Source organism: Trachypithecus francoisi, unplaced genomic scaffold (assembly GCF_009764315.1).
Source record: "Trachypithecus francoisi isolate TF-2019V2 unplaced genomic scaffold, Tfra_2.0 Lachesis_group1, whole genome shotgun sequence".
NCBI classification, from domain to species: Eukaryota; Metazoa; Chordata; class Mammalia; order Primates; family Cercopithecidae; genus Trachypithecus; species Trachypithecus francoisi.
Window position 1 is genome coordinate 57,753,476 of NW_022681454.1, and position 21,629 is coordinate 57,775,104.

At 39.1% G+C, this 21,629-nt stretch overlaps 1 protein-coding gene across 1 annotated transcript in view; it reads left to right on the forward strand.

Annotated features, from left to right (window-relative positions):
* The window catches only part of CDKL2 (cyclin dependent kinase like 2), a 48,924-nt gene that overhangs the window by 5,284 nt on the left and 22,011 nt on the right, over nucleotides 1-21,629 (forward strand). The window contains exons 3-6 of the mRNA XM_033214414.1: nucleotides 9,339-9,533; nucleotides 15,135-15,313; nucleotides 16,861-16,973; nucleotides 18,339-18,478. Of these exons, the coding sequence (XP_033070305.1) occupies nucleotides 9,339-9,533; nucleotides 15,135-15,313; nucleotides 16,861-16,973; nucleotides 18,339-18,478 (627 nt within the window). The remainder of the gene's footprint in view (nucleotides 1-9,338; nucleotides 9,534-15,134; nucleotides 15,314-16,860; nucleotides 16,974-18,338; nucleotides 18,479-21,629) is intronic.

A 21,629-nucleotide genomic window follows, 5' to 3' on the forward strand; every position in this document is an offset into this window, starting at 1 on the left:
AGTTATATTTCACTTTTTTCCTGTTTGATAATATATGCCTTTTAATTGGAGCATTTATTCCATTTACTTGTAATATAATATCTAATGTATTTTGAATATATATATCTACCACCTTAATATGTGCTATTTGTATTACCAGTTCTCTATGTCTTTTTCTTTTGTTACTTTGGATTGATTATATTTATCATTCCTTTTTTTCTAATAACTCAGAAATTATGCATTGTGTTTCTGTCTTTTAGTGGTTACAGTAGGGATTTGTTAAAGTCTAATTATCTAATACTTGTTCTTGATCTTAATAATGGTGTTTGACACAGTCAAATCTTATGACTTTTCCCTTATGGCTATCCAGTTGTCCCAGAAACATTTATTGAAAATACCATCTTTTTCTCCACTGTTCTGAATATTCCTTTTGCCACATGTTCTCCTATATAGGTAAGATTTTATTCTGTCCCATTGGTCTATTTGTTTAAGCTTGCACCAATAGCCCACAATCATGTTTATTCTAGTTAGTAGGTTTTTTTTTTTGAGACAGGGTCTTGCTCTATCACCCAGGCTGCAGTGCAGTGGCATGATCTTGACTCACTGCTATCTCTGCCTCACAGGCTCAAGTGATTCTCCCACTTCAGTCTTCTGAGTAGCTGGGCCTACAGGCATGTGCCACCATGGTTGGCTAATTTTTGTATTTTTTGGGGTAAAGATAGGGTTTTGCCATGTTGCCCAGGCTAGTCTTGAACTGCTTGGCTCAAGCAATCCACCCTCCTTAGCCTTCCAAAGTGCTGGGATTACAGGTGTGAGCCACTGCACCTGGCCTAGTTTGTAAGTTTTTATATCTAGTAGAATAAATCCCTTCTGTTTTGTCCTTCTTCTATAAGACTATCTTCCCTATTTTTGTCTGTTTGCATTTCCATATAAATTTTAGAATCAATTTACCAATGTTCATAAAAACTCTAGGAGTTTAATTGAATTTATGTAGATCAATTTGTGGAGAATTGATGTGTTTACAATATTGCATCCAGTTCATGAACATTGTATAACCCTTTTGTTTCTTGGTCTTCTTGTCTTTTTTTTTTTTTTTTGAGATGGAGTCTTGCTCTGTCACCCAGGCTCGAGTGTAGTAGTATGATCTCATCTCACTGCAACCTTTACCCCCTGGTTTCAAGCAATTCTCCGCCTCAGCCTCCCGAGTAGCTGGGATTACAGGGGCCCACTGCCACACCTGGCTAATTTTTGTATTTTAGTAGAGGCAGGGTTTCACCATGTTGGCCAGGCTGGTCTCAAACTCCTGACCTTGTGATCCACCCACTTCGGCCTCCCAAAGTGTTGGGATTACAGGAGTGAGCCACCAGGCCTGGCCAGTCTTCTTGTCTTAACATATACTTTGTCATTAGTATGTTTGCACTTTTGATCATTATTTATATGATATATACTTTTTAATCCTTTCTCCTGTTAACCTTCTGTGTCTTTAGATGTAAAGTATATCTCTTATAAGCAGATACAGTTTTTTCTTTTGTTTTATTCAGTTTGATAGTCTTTGTATTTTACTTGGAGTGTTTAGTCTATTTATATTTAATATAAAACTTACATATTTGGATTTATACTTATCTTCCTAGTTGCCTTCCATATTTCTAGGTTTTTTCTTTTTAAACATTATTTGTTAAACATTATTTTGCTAGTATTTTAGAAATTATTCTAGATATTGTAATATACGAACCTGACTTATTGATACTCAAACAGGTACTTTTACAGTGCAAAAATCTTAGCAATTTTAACTTCAGTTACCCCCTCCTTTCTCCCCTCCACCCATCAGATATATGTGTTATTGCTGCTATGTAATATTGTTAAATTCTATATATAGTTAAATCCCTTTTAACATTGTTCACAGTCAGCAGTTATTAGGCTATACCTAATATTACCCTTTCTATTACTCTTTAATCTTTCATGCATTTCTGAGTTTCCATCTGGGTTCATTTTCCTTATGCTTAAAGCACTTCCTTTATTTTCTTTAAAGCAAATCTGATGATAAGAAGTTCTTTTCATTTTTGTTAGTGTATATTCTACTTTGTGTTTAAAAAACTGTTTCAAGCTAGGTGTGGTAGCATGGGCCTATAGTCTTTGCTATTCAGAAGGCTGAGGTGGAAGGATCACTGGAGCCCAGGAGTTTGAGACTGTGGTGTGCCATGATCATGTCTGTGAATAGCCACTGCACTCCAGCCTGGGCACTGTAGTGAGATCTCATCGCTTAAAAAAAAAAAAGAATAAAAGGCTATTTTCTCAGGATATAGCATTCAGGGTTGTCAGTTAATTACATTCAGTATGTTCAAGATAGAATTCTACTCTTCTGCTGGCTCCCATTGCTTGTATTGAAAAATCAGACATCAGTCTTATTGTGTTCCTTAATAACCATTTTCTTCTAGATACTTTTAAGGTTTTGTTTTTGTTTTTCAGGAGTTTACAATAATATGCCTAGGTGTGGGTTTTTTTTTTTTTTTTGTCTGTTAATTTTATGGCTCTTGCTTCTATCAAATAATGTAATTTGTTATTTTTAAAAATGCTCAGGCTGGGTGTGGTGGCTCATGCCTGTAATCTCAGCACTTTGGGAGGTCAAGGTGGGCAGATCACTTGTCAGGAGTTTGAGACCAGCCTGGCCAACGTGGTGAAACCCTTTCCCTACTAAAAATACAAAAATTAGCTGGGCATGGTGGCATGCGCCTGTAGTCCCAGCTACTCAGGAGGCTGAGGCAGGAGAATCTCTTGAACCTGGGAGGCAGAGGTTGAAGTGAACCAAGATCGTGCCACTGCACTCTGCCTGGGCAACAGAGTAAGACTCCATCTCAAATAAATAAATAAACGCTCAGCTATAATTGTTGTTTCACATACTGCTACTGTCCCATTCTTTCTCTCTTCTCCATTTAAGAATTCAGCTTCATATACTAAGCTTCATATCAGCTACTACTTATAGCTTGAGGAGTTTTAGGGCTAACCCAAATGAAAGGATTTCACCAGCACTGAACTCCTTCTTTTCACCTTCATGGGCCGTGAACATCAGTCACTGCTACCTTAGGCCTGCAACATGGTGAAAAGTGCTACTGGTCCTCTTAGTCTTCCCTCTAAAGTGGCATATGTTTCTTGGGTTAAAAAAATTTGGCCTTAATTGCCTGGCTAACCTTTCTGGGTTTCTGTCTTCCTAGCCCAGGTATTTTTTACTATATGATCTTTTTCATTCCTCCAAGTAGTTGTGTTATACATTTTGTCCAGCTTTTCTACTTGTATTCAGTTGGAGAATTGTTACAAATTACCTAGTCTACTGTTACTGTGAACAAAATAATTATACTTTTCCATCCTAGAATTTTTATTTGGGTCCACATCTGTTATGTTACTTTTTATGGTTTTAAGTTCCCTCCGTTTTTTGAGGTTGGCTTTCTTTTTTAAAGAGTCCATATCTGATAACTGCAATATCTGAAGTCATTCTGTATCTGTTTCAATTGCTGATATTTTCTGGTATTTCTTACTTATGATGTCTTATTTCATTGTATGCCTGCATATCTTCAATTTTGTGCTGAATCTTACTTATCTTTGAAATACTATTATTATCTTTGTTATTACTTTTTAGATAGGATCTTGCTCTGTCACCCAGATTAGAGTGCAGTGGTGCAATTATGGCTCACTTCAGCCTCAATCTTCCAGACTCAAGCAGTCCTCCTGCCGTGGCCTCCCAAGTAGCTTTGGAGCTTGGACTACAGGCATGTGCCACCATGCCCAGCTAATTTTTTTTTATTTTTTGTGGAGACAGGGTCTCAGTATGTTACCCAGACTAGTCTCAAACTACTGAGCTCAAGCAATTTTTCCGCCTCAACCTCCCCAAATGCTAGAATCATAGGTGCGAGCCACCTGTCCTGAAATATTTTTTTAAAATAATTTGAGGCTAAGGTAAAAATATTTTTCTCCAGAGACAATTTTTATTTCATTCTTCCATGTTTGTGAGCACTGTGCCAGTAAACAATTTATTGTCTCTCAACTCCAAATCACTCCTTTTTTTTTACCTGTTTTGTGATACTAGAGCTGGACTCTGTAAGCATTTCTTTTTTTTTGCCAGCTGATTTGATTTTAGATTTCGTCAACAGATAGAGGGTATGGAAAGACACTGTTGGTCCTTAGCAAGAGGAAGAGGCTTTTCTTCCAGCTTCTAGTGTGCTTTTTTTTTTTTTTAAATACAGCTGTGAGCCCATTACCATGTGGGAGGTCTGTTAGCTCACTTCAGCATCTTTCAAGGACCAGTTCTGGCCTACTTGGCACATTCTGGTGAGTTACTCTACCAACTGTTGGCCACTCTACAAACCATCTCTGGCCTGTGTGCTCTGGTGAATTTTTTCACTATTGGTAATCTTTACATTTTTGTGGCTGCTGGGCCATTTCCAATGAGAACTAAATGTCTGGTGGTTATTGGGGGCTCTTCTAGATTTTTAGTTCCTTCTTGTGCACTATGTACTTTCCTTCAGCCCTAAAAATGGGGCTTCCTGTATTTGCTACTTCAAACATATCCCTTAGAGTCTTCTTTTACCCCCTGATAATAATGAATGAACAATTATTTACATTAAAATTTTCCCAGTTCTGATTTCTGTCTGATACAAGCACACTGCCAGCCTAGGACCTCCTTAGTAAGTTCAAAGTTCTTGCTTACAATCTCTTTTTATCTTGTGTTTCTCATTATCCTTTAGAATTGAATATTGTTTTTGAAATTTTATTTGTAGAAATATTTTGAGGCTAAGGTAAGGTTTTCTTTGACCAGAGGCAATATTCATTTGCTTCTGACAGGTACATGGAGATGCTCCCAGTCCAGTATGTGAATCCAAATTCAAGGCTTTTAGTTCCTTGAATGTGATGTTAAGTCTAGTGATGCCTCGTTTATTTCTGCTCATTTTCACTCTGGAGGATGTAGTTTTTTGGGTCCTAGCTTTAATTGGAGGTGGTTTCTCAGCTATCCCACCTTTAGAAGGCTTTTGGACTTTGACTTTTCCCTTTTAGCCCTGTGGAGCCACAAAAATCAAAGCTCATTTCTACATTTGTTACTTCATGTCAAAATTAGCTTTGAGTCCTGAGGTTAACTCTCTGGATTCTCCTGTTCTCAATTTTAGCCCAGTAATCCTCACTGTCGTTTTAGCCTTTTATATGTTGAAGAAGATTTTTTGAAAATCAATCCAACTTTTAAAGAATTTTCAATGGCTGGTCGCAGTGGCTCACATCTGTAATCCCAGCACTTTGGGAGACCAAGGCGGGCGGATCACCTAAGGTCGGAAGTTTGAGACCAGCCTGACCAACGTGGAGAAACACTGTCTCTACTGAAAATACAAAATTAGCCGGCATGGTGGTGCATGTCTGTAATCCCAGCTACTCGGGAGGCTGAGGCGGGGGAATCACTTGAACCTGGCAGGTGGAGGAGGTTGTGGTGAGCCGAGATCACACCATTGCACTCCAGCCTGGGCAATAAGAGCAAAACTCCGTCAAAAAAAAAAAAAAAAAAAAAAAATAGAATTTTCAACTGGGGGGCTGGTCTGAGTTATTCAGTCTACCATTACGAAAGAAGGTAACCATCTGCCGTTAAAAAGATAAGCACAAAGACAGAGAACCTGCGGAGCTGATAGTCTGTGCTTTTTTTTTTTTTTTTTTGAGACAAAGTCTCGCTCTGTTGCCCAGGCTGGAGTGCAGTGGCACAATCTTGGCTCACGGCTACCTCCACCTCCCGGGTTCAAGCAATTCTCATGCCTCAGCCTCCTGAGTAGCTGGGACTATAGGCACCTGCCACCATGCCTGGGTAATTTTTGTATTTTTAGTAGAGACAGGGATTCACCATTTTGGCCAGGCTGATCTCGAACTCCTGATCTCGTGATCCGTCCGCCTTGGCATCCCAAAGTGCTGGGGTTACAGGCATGAGCCGCCATGCCCGGCGGATAGTCTCTGCTTTAATTATGATTGCAGGGTTGGAGATAGTGTGGAAATCTTTGCAAGAAGGACTTGACATAGAGTAGAGAAAGAGAAATTATCTGGTGCTATAGTGTGAATTTTTTACAGAGTAAAAAGTTTTAGTGTAATGTTTTCTTCTATTAGAAATGTGCCAAAACAGGCCAATGGAACAACTGACATTCTAGTATCATTTAGATGTCTTAATTTGATAAGATAGAATTTGCCAGAATTTATAGTTCCATTAGGATATGAAATTTGTGGGTTTGGGGCATTTTTTGTCAGTTTCTTTGTTTAGTTTTTTGGGTTTTTTGAGAAGGTGTTTTAATGATGCCTCATAAGTTATTACTGTGTGACCTTGGACAAGTTCCTTAACCTCTGCGTGAGTTAGTTGCTTCAGCTATAAAGCAGGAAAATAATTGTACCTATTTTATAAGGCTTTTGTGCTTAGAATAGTACCTGCAACATAGTAAGCATTGTGCATTAGTTATTATTATGTATAATATCGTATTCTTTTATAACTTTTATTTTTTTCTTAGCAGCACTTCTTTTACATTGTAAAATGTCTGTTTTGAGGGAATGCAGGGTAGAAGTTTTTTTTTTAACTTTTAAGTTCAGGGGTACATGTGCAGGATGTATGGATTTGTTACATAGGTAAACGTGTCATGGGAGTTTGTTGTACAGATTATTTTATCACCTAGATATTCAGCCTGGTATCCATTAGGCTAATGATTAGGTGATGATGGTACCTAGTTTTTTAATTTGTTGAACACACAATTCTTGATGACTTGGGGCTCTTTCCAAATGGACTAGACTATCAAGTAGTTCAAAAGTATTTGTTTCAGATTATTAATAATGGCATTGGATTTTGTCACAGTCACAATGTAAGTCTTGGGTTTAAAGAATTATTTGTCAGTCATTGACTATCCAGATTTTTCCTGGTCCTTTCCCTTCTCCCACCCTTTGCCCTCCGGTAGGCCCCAGTGTGTGTTGTTCCCCTCTATGTGCCCTCATCATTTGGCTCTCACTTATAAGTGACAGCATGTGGTATTTGGTTTTCTGTTCCTGTGAGTTTGCTGAGGATAATGGCTTCCAACTCCATCCATGTCCCTGCAAAGGACATGATCTCATTCTTTTTTATGGCTGCATAATATTCCATGATGTATATGTATAACTCTTTTAAAAATATTTTTCTATATGATCTCTGAATTCCTTTTTTTTTTTTGAGATGGAGTCTTGCTCTGTCACCCAGGCTGGAATGCAGTGGTGTGATCTCGGCTTACTATAACCTCTGCCTCCTGGGTTCAAGTGATTCACTGCCTCAACCTCCTTAGAAGCTGTGATTACTTCATTGATATTACTTCATTACTTCATGGTGGTAGCCAGGCATGCCACCACGCTTGGCTAATTTTTTTGTATTTTTGGTAGAGATGGGGTTTTGCTATGTTGGCCAGGCTGGTCTTGAACTCCTGACCTCAGGTGATACACCTGCCTCAGCCTCCCAAAGTGCTGGGATTACAGCCATGAGCCACTGTGCCCAGCCCCTGAATTCCTTATATTATGTTTACATTTATATTGGATTTATTTCCTTGGTAACCTTTTTTTATTTTTTAATTTTTTAAGACACAGAGTCTCACTCTGTCACCCAGGCTGGAATGCAGTGGCATGATCATAGCTTATTGCAGCCTCCAATTCCTGGCCTCAAGCTATTGATTACAGACATGAGCTACCATGCCTAGCCATATTGCTTACCTTAATAACTATAGTGTTAAATAACATAGTTACTTCTTTGTAAAGTAATTATTATATTTCTAGTTCCTTTTCTCTCCCACTCACCTACCATCTGATTTCAGAAAATATCCTATTTACTTTAGTGTTTTGTTTTTTCATTTTCTTTCAAGATAAGGTCTTGCTGTGTTGCTCAGGCTGAAGTGCAGTGGCATGATCATAGCTCACCACACTCATTGCAGCCTCCAACTCCTGGGCTCAAGTGATTCTCCCACATTAGCCTCCCGAGTAGCTACGACTAGAGGTGTGCCCAACCACACCAGGCTAAGTTTTAAAATTTTTTGTAGAGATGGGGTCTCGCTATGCACAGGCTGGTCTCAAATTCCTGGCCTCAAGCGATTCTCTTGCTTTATCCTCCCAAGTCACTGGGGTTACAGGTGCGAGCCACTGCACCTGGTGTATATATACACTTTTATCTTGTTTACATCTTCTATATCATTTGTGCATTGTTGCATTTAAAATGTTGACTTTCTATTTTGTAACTATGATGCCCACATTTGTATAAGATTTAGTCCTGCCTTAAATAGATTCAATGCTCATGTTGTCTTTTACCTGAATGACAATTTGGTTGAGTATAACGTGCCTGGATCATACTTGGATTTTCTTGAGGATTTTGAGAGCTGTATTCTGTATTCCATTGATTTCTTTCCCTTTAAAGGTGGCAACATTTTTTTCTGGTGAGTGTTAATCTACCATTTGTGTTTCTTTCTCCCTTCTTCCTCATTTCTTATATCTTTGAATAGATCCTTGATTGGTTCCTTTTTGATTGTTTCTTATAATAAAGTCTGAGTCTTTGGAGGACTATTTGTAAGAGGTTCTGGGGAGAGGCCATGACTTTGTTCCAGGCTAGCAGGAATTTACCATAACTCACAATGATGTTCCTTATCACATATGCCTGAGTGTGGGATTTAATTATATTAGGTTTAATTTCTCTAAAACTTGCAGTTGCAGGTTTATTCATAATTAATTGTTTTGCCTTCTACTCTGCCTCACTGAGAGATCGTTTCCAGCAAATGTGTTTCTGTGTGATTCCTTATCCAGCCCTTCCCCACTGCTGTTTCTTGGTGCCATTCATTTCTAGGGATGTTTTCACTGCTGTCTATGAGCTTTATTTCCATTATACTTACATACATATATATATAGTTTTTCATTATATTAAAGGAGGACTTTTTTGTCTTTTCAGGGTACGTCACTGGCTTCAGAGAACTCTTACGCTGCCAGTTTTGTAGCCACAGATGATCTTTTGGTGTCTTCCTATACTTCTGTTTGACCTTTATTACATCTAGTAGTCCCATCTCATTTGTTATGAGTAGGAGGTCATAGATGCCTCTTAGTTTAATCAAAGATGGAGTTACACTTCTTTTTCTTATTAGCTTGATTTTGTTCTCTGAGAGGAGAAAGGAACAATATAGTCTCTCAATTGTAGTTTAAAAACCAGAATATGCTTTTACAATTTATACTGTATATGCATTTTATTTATGTTTTTATTATGCCGAGATCTATTTTAAATAATTAATTGCTAATAATTTGATCTTAGTTTATATAAACTATTTTGCATTTTAAAATAACAGCTATTTTGCATTTTTTAATAACAGCAACTGAGGCATGAAAACTTGGTGAATCTCTTGGAAGTGTGTAAGAAAAAAAAACGATGGTACCTAGTCTTTGAATTTGTTGACCACACAATTCTTGACGACTTGGAGCTCTTTCCAAATGGACTAGACTACCAAGTAGTTCAAAAGTATTTGTTTCAGATTATTAATGGAATTGGATTTTGTCACAGTCACAATGTAAGTATTGGGTTTAAATAATTTGCTTTATCACATATTTATTCATTAATCCTTTAATCTGTCTTATTGATTTATGCATTTGAAAATAAGTTTCAGAAAGTCAGTATACTTTAACACTAAATACTTCATCTGTGCATCTTATTAATTGGAGTTAAATATTTGTTTTCTGGATTTTTTTGTTTGTTTGTTTTGTTTTTTTCTGAGATGGAGTCTTGCTCTTTTGCCCAGGCTGGAGTGCAGTGGCAAGATCTCAGCTCACTGCAACCTCTGCCCCCCAGGTTCAAGTGATTCTCCTGCCTCAGCCTCTCAAGTAGCTGGGATTACAGGCATGTACCACCACGCCCGGCTAATTTTTGTATTCTTAGTAGAGATGGGGTTTCACCATGTTGTCCAGGCTGGTCTCAAAACTCCCAGCCTCAGGTGATCCACCTGCCTTGGCCTCCTAAAGGGCTGGGATTACAGGCGTGAGCCACTGTGCCTGGCCCTGTTTTCTGTTCTTTTTTAAGGTAATATTTACTAAGTGAAATGCACAAATTTTAAGTGATGAATTTTGAGAAATGAATAGACCCAAGGGTCTGTGTGTTTGTTAGTTTGTGTTCTCTTGCCTAATTACAAAGTGTGAATATATGAAAATTTCTATCCTTACCCTGTAGTCTATCACAATAATTTTATATACTTTGAGTATCATATAAAAGCACCTCCAAGAAGAATGACACCTATAAAGTATAAATGAATAGCTCAACACATAGATTTTGCCAGTTTTACGAAATATTTTAAATGACATTTTTTGTGTGGTTATAAAAGTAATAAATATTAATGGTAGAAAAACTTAAAACTAAAGATGATTATAAAAGAAAGAAAAAATCATTTTACGTACCTGCCACCTAAATTGATATATTTCTTTTCGGTTATTAGTATTATTCACTGTCTTTAATTTTTTAACTGTCTTTTATTGTGTAGTTTCGTTATGTTATTGAGTTATAGTGTGAAGTTTACATATATAAAAAAATTGCTTAGTAGAGGCAGATACCTAGTTTCCACTGGGAAACACACTGCTCCTTTTTAGGAGGCCTTCCATAGTGGCCTCCCGGCAACTTGGGAATGATACAGGCTCAGAAAATCTATTCTGAGAAACCTAATTTTGAGACTATCTGTCTGTTAGGGCAGACTCACATTGACCAAACTCAGGAGACTGAATGCCAGTTTAGTAAATTGCAAAGAGAGATAATTGTTACAGGGGTGAAATATATAAAGTAGAATAACAATGTTGAATTTGCAAGAAATCAGATTAGCATGAGGTGTTAGTGAATTAAATACTTAATATATCAGTTTAAAAGATACTGATTCTTCCTTCTTCATAAAAATGATGATATCTTCCCAATGGGCCTGTAATATTTGGAGTTAGGTGGCTGAATGCCCTACATTCATCTCTGTACTAAGGATAGGCTTGCCAGTGGAACCAGTAAGCAAAAAGAACCATTGTCTCTCTCACGTTAGAAGCGCATTTGAATGTGTCCTGCCTCCATTGCTTCTGTGTCCCTTTATTTTTATACTTTCATGATGAATCAACCCATGTTTAACATAACACATTCTACCTTTACATGTACAGATACATCCAGGCAGTTTCGAGTCAAGTACTGCTGGCATGGGTGCCATTCTGTGTTTAAGGAAAGAGATTTTAGGCCGGGCATGGTGGCTTACGCCTGTAATCCTAGCACTTTGTGGGGCCGAGGTGGTCTGATCACTTAAGGTCAGGAGTTCGAAACCAGCCTGGTCAACTTGGTGAAACCCCATCTCTACTAAAAATACAAAAAAATTAGCTGGACATGGTGGCAGGCACCTGTAATCCCAGCTACTTGGGAGGCTGAGGCAGGAGAATTGCTTGGACCCAGGAGGCAGAGGTTGCAGTGAGCTGAGATCATGCCACTGCCTTCCAGCCTGGGCAATACAGCGAGACTCTGTCTCAAAAAAAAAAAAAAAGCGGGGGGGCGGATTGTAAAATCCGGAGTGTTCTCCAGGCATGGTGGCTCACACCTGTAATTCCAGCAGTTTGGAAGGCTGAGGCAGGCGGATCACCTGAGGTAGGAGTTTGAGACCAGCCTGGCCAAGATGGAGAAACCCCATCTCTACTAAAAATACAAAATTAGCTAGGCGTGGTAGGACATGCCTGTAATCCCAGCTACTCAGAAGGCTGAGGCAGGAGAATCGCTTGAACCTGGGAGGCAGAGGTTGTGGTAAGCTGAGGTTGTGCCATTGCACTCCAGCCTGGGCAACAAGAGCGAAACTCCATCTCAAAAAAAAAAAAAAAAAAAAAAAAAAAATCCGGTGGTTCCCTGCTAAGCTTCAGAGCATTTACATATCTCTTTAAACTATAGAAAATGTGAATTTTTATGGGTGAACTGATCTCACTCCAATTTATAAACACTTGTCTCAAGGGAACATTAGTGTTATTAATGTTGCCTGGCAGTCATATGACTTTTTTCTAGTCCATTTACTCTTTTTTTTTTTTTTGAGACAGAATCTCACTCTGTCACCCATGCTGGAGTGATGCGATCTTGGCTTACTGCAACCTCTGCCTCCTGGGTTCAAGCGGTTCTCCTGCCTCAGCCTCTCAGGTAGCTGGGATTACAGGTGTGCACCACCACACCTGGCTAATTTTTGTATTTTTAGTAGAGATGGGGTTTCGCCATGTTGGCCAGGCTGGTCTTGAACTTCTGGCCTCAAGTGAGTGGCTCACCTCGGCCTCCCAAAGTGCTGGGATTACAGGCATGAGCCACTGTGCCCAGCCTCCATTTACTCTTAAACTCTTCTAGATTATGATTTCTTACCCTCTTTCTTCTCAAACCCTACTACCTCTTCTCCAATCCTTACTCCCAGCCCCTAGTTAAATGGAGATAATAATAGCACCTATCCTTAGGGTTATTGTGAGAATAAAATAAGTTAAAACATGAGAAACATTTAGAATAGTGCCTGGCACATAAGTATTCAAGTGTTAGCTATTATTACCATTATTATTAAAGGTATATTTTAAGGTTTTGTTTTCTGGGCAGTTAACATTTCTCTTCTTAATGCAGACAGGTAATAATGGTAGGGGCTGGAATAAATAAATACACGAATACATACATACATACATACATATATAAACACACATACGTACACATAAGGATGAGATACTTGACTTTAAGAAATGAAAACATTCTCAAATATATTACTCATTTTTAAATGTATCTGTATATGTGAACACTTGAATTTTTAAAAATATAAATATTATTTTAATCCTTTTATGAGCCAGACTGAATAACGTATTTAAAACCAAATTTAAGGTTTCTGTCAATTCAAGTTTGACCCAAATAGTACAGAACATTATGAGGTTTGTAGAACCCTAAACGACTTTTTTACTGAAATTACTAGGTATCATAATTTATTTAGGTTATACCTAGTATTAAAGACCCATGTCAGAGCCTACCCTTTTCATAGTACTTTTTCTGGCCACCCCAGTCTGCAATGATGGATTTTAGGAAAAATTCAACTCATATCATCTTGGTTATACTTAGAATCTATTGTTGTTACCATATGTTATAAGGTATTAGAGTTGGGAAGAAACATGGTGATCATGCACTTTAGCCCCCTCATTTGTGGGCTGAGAAGATAGAAAGATTGAGTTGTCTATGGCTGTACTGAAAACCAGGGACTAGACCCAGGTCTCCCAACTCCCAGTTTAGCTCTTTCTTTTTTTCTTTTTTTTTTTTTTTTGAGATGGAGTCTCACTCTGTCGCCCAGGATGGAGTGCAGTGGCATGATCTTGGCTCACTGCAAGCTCCGCCTCCCAGGTTCACGCCATTCTCCCTGCCTCAGCTTCCTGAGTAGCTGGGACTACAGGCACCCACCACCACGCCAGGCTAATTTTTTGTATTTTTAGTAGAGACGGGGTTTCACTGTGTTAGCCAGGATGGTCTCGATCTCCTGACCTCATGATCCACCCACCTCGGTCTCCCAAAGTGCTGGGATTACAGGTGTGAGTCACCGTGCCTGGACCATTTAGCTTTTTCTATCACAGAACAGGTGGTCTGAGACTGGACCTGTGTCCTCATCACTGATATCTAGGGTAATAAAAGTTGGTAGCCTGTACAACATGCTCAGCAATGGCAGATTGCCATTTAGAATGCTGGTTTTCTGAAAGAGTTTAAAACAAATCTATCTTTTGTAGTTTTCAAAATACAATTTGCTTATATTAGAGAATTAGGCCTAATAATGTCTTTTGCGTAGCTGTAGATTTTTAAATATATATATATTTTTTCAGATGGTGGCTCTGTCACCCAGGCTGGAGTGCAATGGCTCAATCTCGGCTTACTGCAACCTTCTCCCTCCCAGGTTCAAGCGATTCTCCTGCCTGAGCCTCCAAAGTATCTGTTATTACAGGTACCTGCCACTGCGCCTGGCTAATTTTTGTATTTTGACTAGAGACGGAGTTTTACTATGTTGGCCAGGCTGGTCTCAAAGTCCTGACCTCAAGTGATCTGCCTGCCTTGGCCTCCCAAAGTGTTGGGATTACAGGTGTGAGCCACTGCGCCTGGCCAATTGATTTTTGATTTATTGTATTTCTAAGCTGCATTTCCTCTTTCCCATTCCTCTGTGCACCAGCCTAGTTTAGGCCTTTATCACCTCATACTGGTCCCACTGCTCTTCTTCCTGCCTCTCATCTTTCTCTCTGATTTAGCTCATTTATGGCCAACATCAATTTTAAATACCACATTGCCTATCACTTCCATGGGTTCCCAGGGTCTTGCCACACTTCCTAGTATGTCAGCTGAGATATTCCTCCTCCACTTCACACAACCTGTACTCTAGAAAAAAACGTTTTCTGGCCAGGCACAGTGGCTCACGCCTGTAATCTCAGCACTTTGGGAGGCCGAGGCAGGTGGATCACCTGAGGTCAGGAGTTTGAGACCATCCTGGCCCAACATGGTGAAACCCCGTCTCTACTAAAAGTGCAAAAATTAGGTGGGCATGGTGGCAGGAGCCTGTAATCCAGCTACTCGAGAGGCTGAGACAGAAGAATCGCTTGAACCCAGGAGGCGGAGGTTGCAGTGAGCCGAAATCGCGCCATTGTACTCTAGCCCGGGCAACAAGAGCAAGACTCTGTCTTAAAAAAAAAAAAAGTTTTCCCACAATCTCTTATCTATCCCCATTTACATTCTTGCTCTCTTTGTTACGTTCGCTTGGGTTGCCCTTCTTTTTCTTTGTTTATCTAGGTCATACTTAGTGTTAAAGACTTATGTCAGAGCCTACCCCCTGCATAAAAATTATCCCTGACTGCCCCAGCTTCAATGTTAGCTTTACTCTCTTAGTCTTGAGAGCAGTCATTAACTGAACAGTTGAATTAGGAATTTGAAAAAATATATTTTATCCAATATTTTTGATTGTTTAAATAAAATTTCAAGTATAAATGTTCTTTCTTGCCCAACTAGGTCCTAGGTTGTTTAGGGCTAGGAGCAACTTTCTATGCTTTTGTTTGTATTCTTTATAGGGACAAGATACAGAGCAGATGCCCCAAAATAATTAATTTTATTTAACATCTGTCACACTCTGCTTCTTGTCTAGATCATACACAGAGATATAAAGCCAGAGAATATATTAGTCTCCCAGTCTGGTGTTGTCAAGCTATGCGATTTTGGATTTGCGCGAACATTGGCAGCTCCTGGGGAGGTTTATACTGATTATGTGGCAACCCGATGGTACAGAGCTCCAGAACTATTGGTTGGTGACGTCAAGTATGGCAAGTAAGATAGCAGTAATGGGGAGGAGTAGATTTTTACTCTTGCTTCTTGCTACAGTGGAATATGTGTATGATATAATAAATGATCCCTCTAATACTGAAAGTAAGGCTTGAGTTTCAGGGGCTGTATAAAGTGATTTGTAATCATTTTTGGTGCTTCCCCTTTAAACATTCCTGTGAAACAAGTATACTTATTTTAGAGATGGGGAAATTAAGTAGTCTATTTTATACAGTGGATTGGAAATAGATACATTTATCACTTGTAAATAGAGGTGAACATTGATTGGTTAAATGTGACATTGTTGGAATAGGGAAGATGGAGTAAGCAAGGGTGGAGGCAGAAATATAACTAAGTAAAATGTTTTTAAAACATAAATTGTCTTCACAAGGGAATTCTTTGAAGAAGAAAGGATTGTAGCTTTTACTGCTTTTGATTGAAATCTTTCTAAAATATTTTCTACAATTTCTGTTTTCAGGGCACACTAAACATTATTTATTATTTTCTTGATTACTGAGTTCTTATTTTGCTACCATGTTATAATTTTTGTGCCATTTTATAATTCAGCAATAACCTTAAGCATTTTAAGGTAGTTGTTCCTATGTCAAATGATGCTTGCATATTCTTTGAGTTCTTGTAACTGATTTTTAAGATCGTTTCAAATTTTTTATCCCTAGGCTGGGCGTAGTGGCTCATGCCTTTAATCCCAGCACTTTGGGAGGCCCAGGCGGGCGGATCATGAGGTCAGGAGTTCAAGACCAGCCTGACCAACATGGTGACACCCCCGTCTCTACTAAAAATACAAAAATTAGTCAGGCATGGTGGCATGCACCTGTAATCCCAGCTACTCGGGAGTCTGGGGCAGGAGAATCGCTTGAACCTGGGAGGTGGAGGTTACAGTGAGCTGAGATTGTGCCACTGCACTCCAGCCTGGGCGACAGAGTGAGATTCTGTCTCAAAAAAAAAAAAAAATTTTATCCCTATCAGCCTTCAGTTCTCTTCATTGTTACTGTATTTATCCTTAGCAGCCACCTCCTCTTTCTGGTATGCTGTTTTCAGTGTACCATGGCATAGCATGGATTGGTCAAGCTTGCTAGAGTTATGCGTAAACAAAGAATGAATAGGCCCTAAATGGAGCCTGAGAGTCTTATTTCCAGAATAAAGTATACATAATAACTGTTTTGGCTTTTCAGAAGGCATTTCCTTTTTATGTCACATGATTGAAGTTTCTGGAAAGCTCACTTATGCAAAATTGGGAGTTAGAACTTTAATAGGGAAATATCTTTTCATGGGTAATTTAAGACTTACTGTAGGTTGAGTATTCCTTATCCTAAATGCTTGGGACCAGAAGTGTTGCAGATTTCAGATTTTTTTATTTTTTTGGATATTGGGATATTTGCATTATACCATTGGAGCATGCCAAATCTGAGAATCTGAAATCTGAAATGCTCTCCTTGGCGTTTCCTTTGAGCATCCCCTCAGTGCTCAAAAAGTTTTGGGTTTTGGAGCGTATTAGGATGCCAGATTTTACACCACATTGCTTTTTTTTTCAGGGCTGTTGATGTGTGGGCCATTGGTTGTCTGGTAACTGAAATGTTCATGGGGGAACCCCTATTTCCTGGAGATTCTGATATTGATCAGCTATATCATATTATGATGTGTTTAGGTAAGGTTACACATCTGTGTTTTAAATTTTAGAGATTTTTCTGCATATTCGTTTGTGCATGTGTGTTTGTGATTTTTTAAGCTGTTGCATTAAAGATTATATATGTTTTAAGTGAAGGTAGGGAGCATATAGGAAAACTCTGTGTGTGTGTGTGTGTGTATGTGTGTGTGTGTGTGTGTGTGTGTGTTTTGAGATGGAGTTTCACTGTCCTTACCCAGGCTGGAGTGCAATGGTGCAATCTCGGCTCACTGCAACCTCTGCCTCCCGGGTTCAAGTGATTCTCCTACCTCAGCCTCCCGAGTAGCTGGGATTACAGGCGTGCACCACCATGCCCGGCTAATTTTATATTTTTAGTAGAGATGGGGCTTCTCCGTGTTGGTCAGTCTGGACTCGAACTCCTGACATCAGGTGATCTGCCCACCTTGGCCTCCCAAAGTGCTGGGATTACAGGCATGAGCCACCGTGCCCGGCCCTGATGCATGTTCTTAATCACGCTACCTCCCCTTTCCCCTCAACAGAGAGGAAAAGAGCATAAGTTGTGCATTTCTCTGCACTTTTACATACAGTTAATTACATGTAGAGAGGACTCAATGATCATTTATTATTCTTGAGTCAGTAAGCATTTGGTGTAATATGACTACTGTCCTTACTTTCCATTCAAGAGGAGAGACAGAGATTTCCAAGGTTGGTTTAATCTTGCCACAGATTTGGACTTTTGCTGTTAGTGCTTTTGACAGAATTTCAAAGCTGGACTATCAAAATCTTACGCTTGTTGAAATATCAACTTCATGTTTGAAGATGGAGCTTAGAAATGGAAATAATGGGAAAATACTTGGGGGTAATTCAACTATTTGATTTGAAGTTTTCAGGTTAGAAATTAAATAAGTAGTACAATGGTTTCTTACAGTGGAATTTTCAGATATATTTTACATTCAACTAGATATTAAAGTTGAGAAAAAAGATAAAGTGCTCAAATCTGACTTTAAGATAAGCACAAAATCAGTTGACCAAATATTAAATTCTTAAAGGGGTAGAACTGATTTATCTAGATTAGATCCTGTCCACATGACTATTAATATTTTTATTGTTTTGTTCAGCACTTTATGCTTTGTAGTTAGAAACGAAGTGCTGGCACTTATATCTGGAAAATTATAAAATATTTTTTACCTGTCCTTTTCCTATGCTCCTTAAGACTTCCATGTACTACCACAGTAACAGCGTTGTCCTTGGTCAATTTTGCATGTTGACAGAGCCCCAAACTCCATAAGCTGTGTTCCACTATTTCCTCTACTTCACAGCACCCGTCTCTTCACCACTTCTGTCATGTTGTATAATAACAGAGATATGTGCTGTTTTCACTTCCAGGTAATCTAATTCCAAGACATCAGGAGCTTTTTTATAAAAATCCCATGTTTGCTGGAGTAAGGTTGCCTGAAATCAAGGAAAGAGAACCTCTTGAAAGACGCTATCCTAAGCTCTCTGAAGTGGTGATAGATTTAGCAAAGGTAATCATACTTACTGTTTATACTTTATGACAGGGAATTTATGCACTATCAAGACTTATTTTTTCTTTTTTTCCTTGTCTAGTTGATCTTTTTTTTTTTTTTGAGGCGGAGTCTCGCTCTGTCACCCAGGCTGGAGTGCAGTGGCGCGGTATCGATTCACTGCAAGCTCCGCCTCCCGGGTTCACGCCATTCTCCTGCCTCAGTCTCCGGCGTAGCCGGGACTACAGGCGCCGCCACCTCGCCCGGCTAATTTTTTGTATTTTTAGTAGAGACGGGGTTTCACCGTGTTAGCCCAGATGGTCTCCATCTCCTGACCTAGTGATCCGCCCGCCTCGGCCTCCCAAAGTGCTGGGATTACAGGCGTGAGCCACCGCGCCCGGCTTTTTTTTTTTTTTTTTTTTGAGACGGAGTCTCGCTCTGTCACCCAGGCTAGAATGCAGTGGTGCGATCTCGGCTCACTGCAAGCTCTGCCTCCTGAGTTCAGGCCATTCTCCTGCCTCAGCCTCCGGAGTAGCTGGGACTACAGGCACCCACCACCACGCCTGGCTAATTTGTTCTGTTTTTAATAGAGACGGGGTTTCACTGTGTTAGCCAGGATGGTCTTGATCTCCTGACCTCGTGATCCGCCCACCTCAGCATCCCAGAGTGCTGGGATTACAGGCATGAGCCACCATGCCTGGCCTCTAGTTGATCTTTTAGGTCAACAATTTCCTCTAATGATTTTAATTTTTGTACATTTAGAAAAAATGTAAATAATTTGATGGGGGTAACTTCAGAGAAAAAGGACTGAAAATTTTACCTGTTTTAAAACTCATTAAGAATCTATTTATTGTTATCTAGCATTTTGTAAATGTGAAAACATCCTCATTGAAAAACGTACTAAAAACATAAAAACACTGTATGATTTTAACGTTTAACATTTAAAATACAAGCCTTGTGTCAATGGAAAAGAAAATAAAAGTAGGATAAGAAAATAAAAAGGGGTTGGGCACGGTAGCTCAAGCCTGTAATCCCAGCACTTTGGGAGGCAAAGGTGGGTGGCACTTGAGGTCAGGAGTTCGAGACCAGCTTGGCCAACATGGTGAAACCCCATCTCTACTAAAAATACAAAAAAATTAGCTGGGCGTGGTGGCGTACATCTGTAATCCCAGCTACTCGGGATGCTGGGACAGGAGAATCACTTGAACCCAGGAGGCAGAGGTTACAGTGAGCTGAGATAGCGCCACTGCACTCCATCCTCGGCAACAGAGTGAATCTCTCTAAATAAATAAATAAATAAAGGTTAGAGAAGTAGGAAAATATTAAAATGTAGGGCATAGGATGGCTGGGCGCAGTGGCTCACGCCTGTAATCCCAGCACTTTGGGAGGCCGAGGCATGTGGATCACAAGGTCAGGAGTTCAAGACCAGCCTGGCCAAGATGGTGAAACCCCCGTCTCTACTAAAAATACAAAAATTAGCTAGGCGTGGTGGCATGTGCCTGTAACCCCAGCTACTCGGGAGGCTGAGGCAGACAATTGCTTGAACCTGGGATGCGGAGGTTTCAGTGAGCTGAGATTACACTACTGCACTCCAGCCTGGGCAACAGAGCGAGACTCTGTCTCAAAATAAATAAATAAATAAATAAAATGTAGGGCATAGGATCATGATGTGTATGGTATTGTCAAAGGGGTTTTTGCTTAGCCACTGGATTGGCTGCAGCCAGTTTACAAATGGCCAATACTTTTTTGTTGTATTTGATTAAGGAAGATGTTAGAGAGGTTTTCTTTCTATCAAGTGAGAATCTACTCTAAAAGTTGACCTTTTTGGGGAATTATTAGCTCAAAAATTTCTCATTAGTTAAGATTGTTTAAAGTATTGATAAAATACGTACCTCTAAAACACTAGGCTATAACATTTACCCATTTTTTTTTGTTTTTAAATTCTTTAACTCATGAAGTTTAATAAGCTTATAACTAATTATAACAAGTTCTTAGAATAATACATTTCCAGTTTGTTACATAATCTTTTAACATATGCAAATATTTTTAATTGGTACAATCTTTATGATCTATCTGTAAGGAGATATAAGGGAATAAAGATAAAACTATTGTCCAACTTGTGTACCTTGATCATACCTTAAAGAATCATGTAAAACTTTGAAAACATTTTATTATGGAAAATTTCAAACAGAAAAGAAAATAGAAAAAATAGTTGTATAACAAACCTTCATGTACTTGTCATCTAGTTTCCACAATTATCAACCTTTTGATAATCTTGTTTAATTTATCTACACTTTTCAGCTTTTTTTGGAGTATTTTGAAGCAAATCGCAGACATGTTATTTTACTTATAAAAGAAGCACAGTTATGCAGAGAACTTTTCTTGTTCATTTAAAGCTACTTATTGAGTCCCTTCTATTTTTACTGGCATTTTAGGGGCTTTAATGAATCAGAACAAGACTTTGCAATAAAATAAAATAAAATAAAATAATCTTTGTAAAGCATCTAGCATAGTGATAAATACAGGGTAAATCCTTTCCATTCTGTAATAGCCTTAAGTTTTAAAAATTCCAATTAATTTCTTACCATCATAAAATATCTAATTGGTGTTTAAAGTTTCATTAATTTTCACAAAATTTCATTTCATAGTTTGAATTAGGATCCAAATGAAGAGTATAGATTGCAATTGGTCAGTATGTTTTTTTTTTTTTTTTTTTTTTGAGACGGAGTCTCGCTCTGTCACCCAGGCTGGAGTGCTGTGGCCCGATCTCAGCTCACTACAAGCTCCGCCTCCCAGGTTCACACCATTCTCCTGCCTCAGCCTCCCGGGTAGCTGGGACTACAGGCGCCGCCACCTCGCCCGGCTAGTTTTTTGTAGTTTTTAGCAGAGACGGGGTTTCACCGTGTTAGCCAGGATGGTCTCGATCTCCTGACCTCGTGATCCGCCCGTCTCGGCCTCCCAAAGTGCTGGGATTACAGGATTGAGCCACCGCGCCCAGCCTTGGTTGGTATGTTTTTAAAACTTTATTTATAAGCTTCTCTTCGTCTCTTTCTTTTTTGTTTAAACCTTGCAATTTATTTGTTGAAGAAACTAAGTCATTTGTCCTTAGAATTTTCTACATAATGTGGTATACATGTTCCCCTGTGTCCTGTATTTCTTATAAACTCACAGT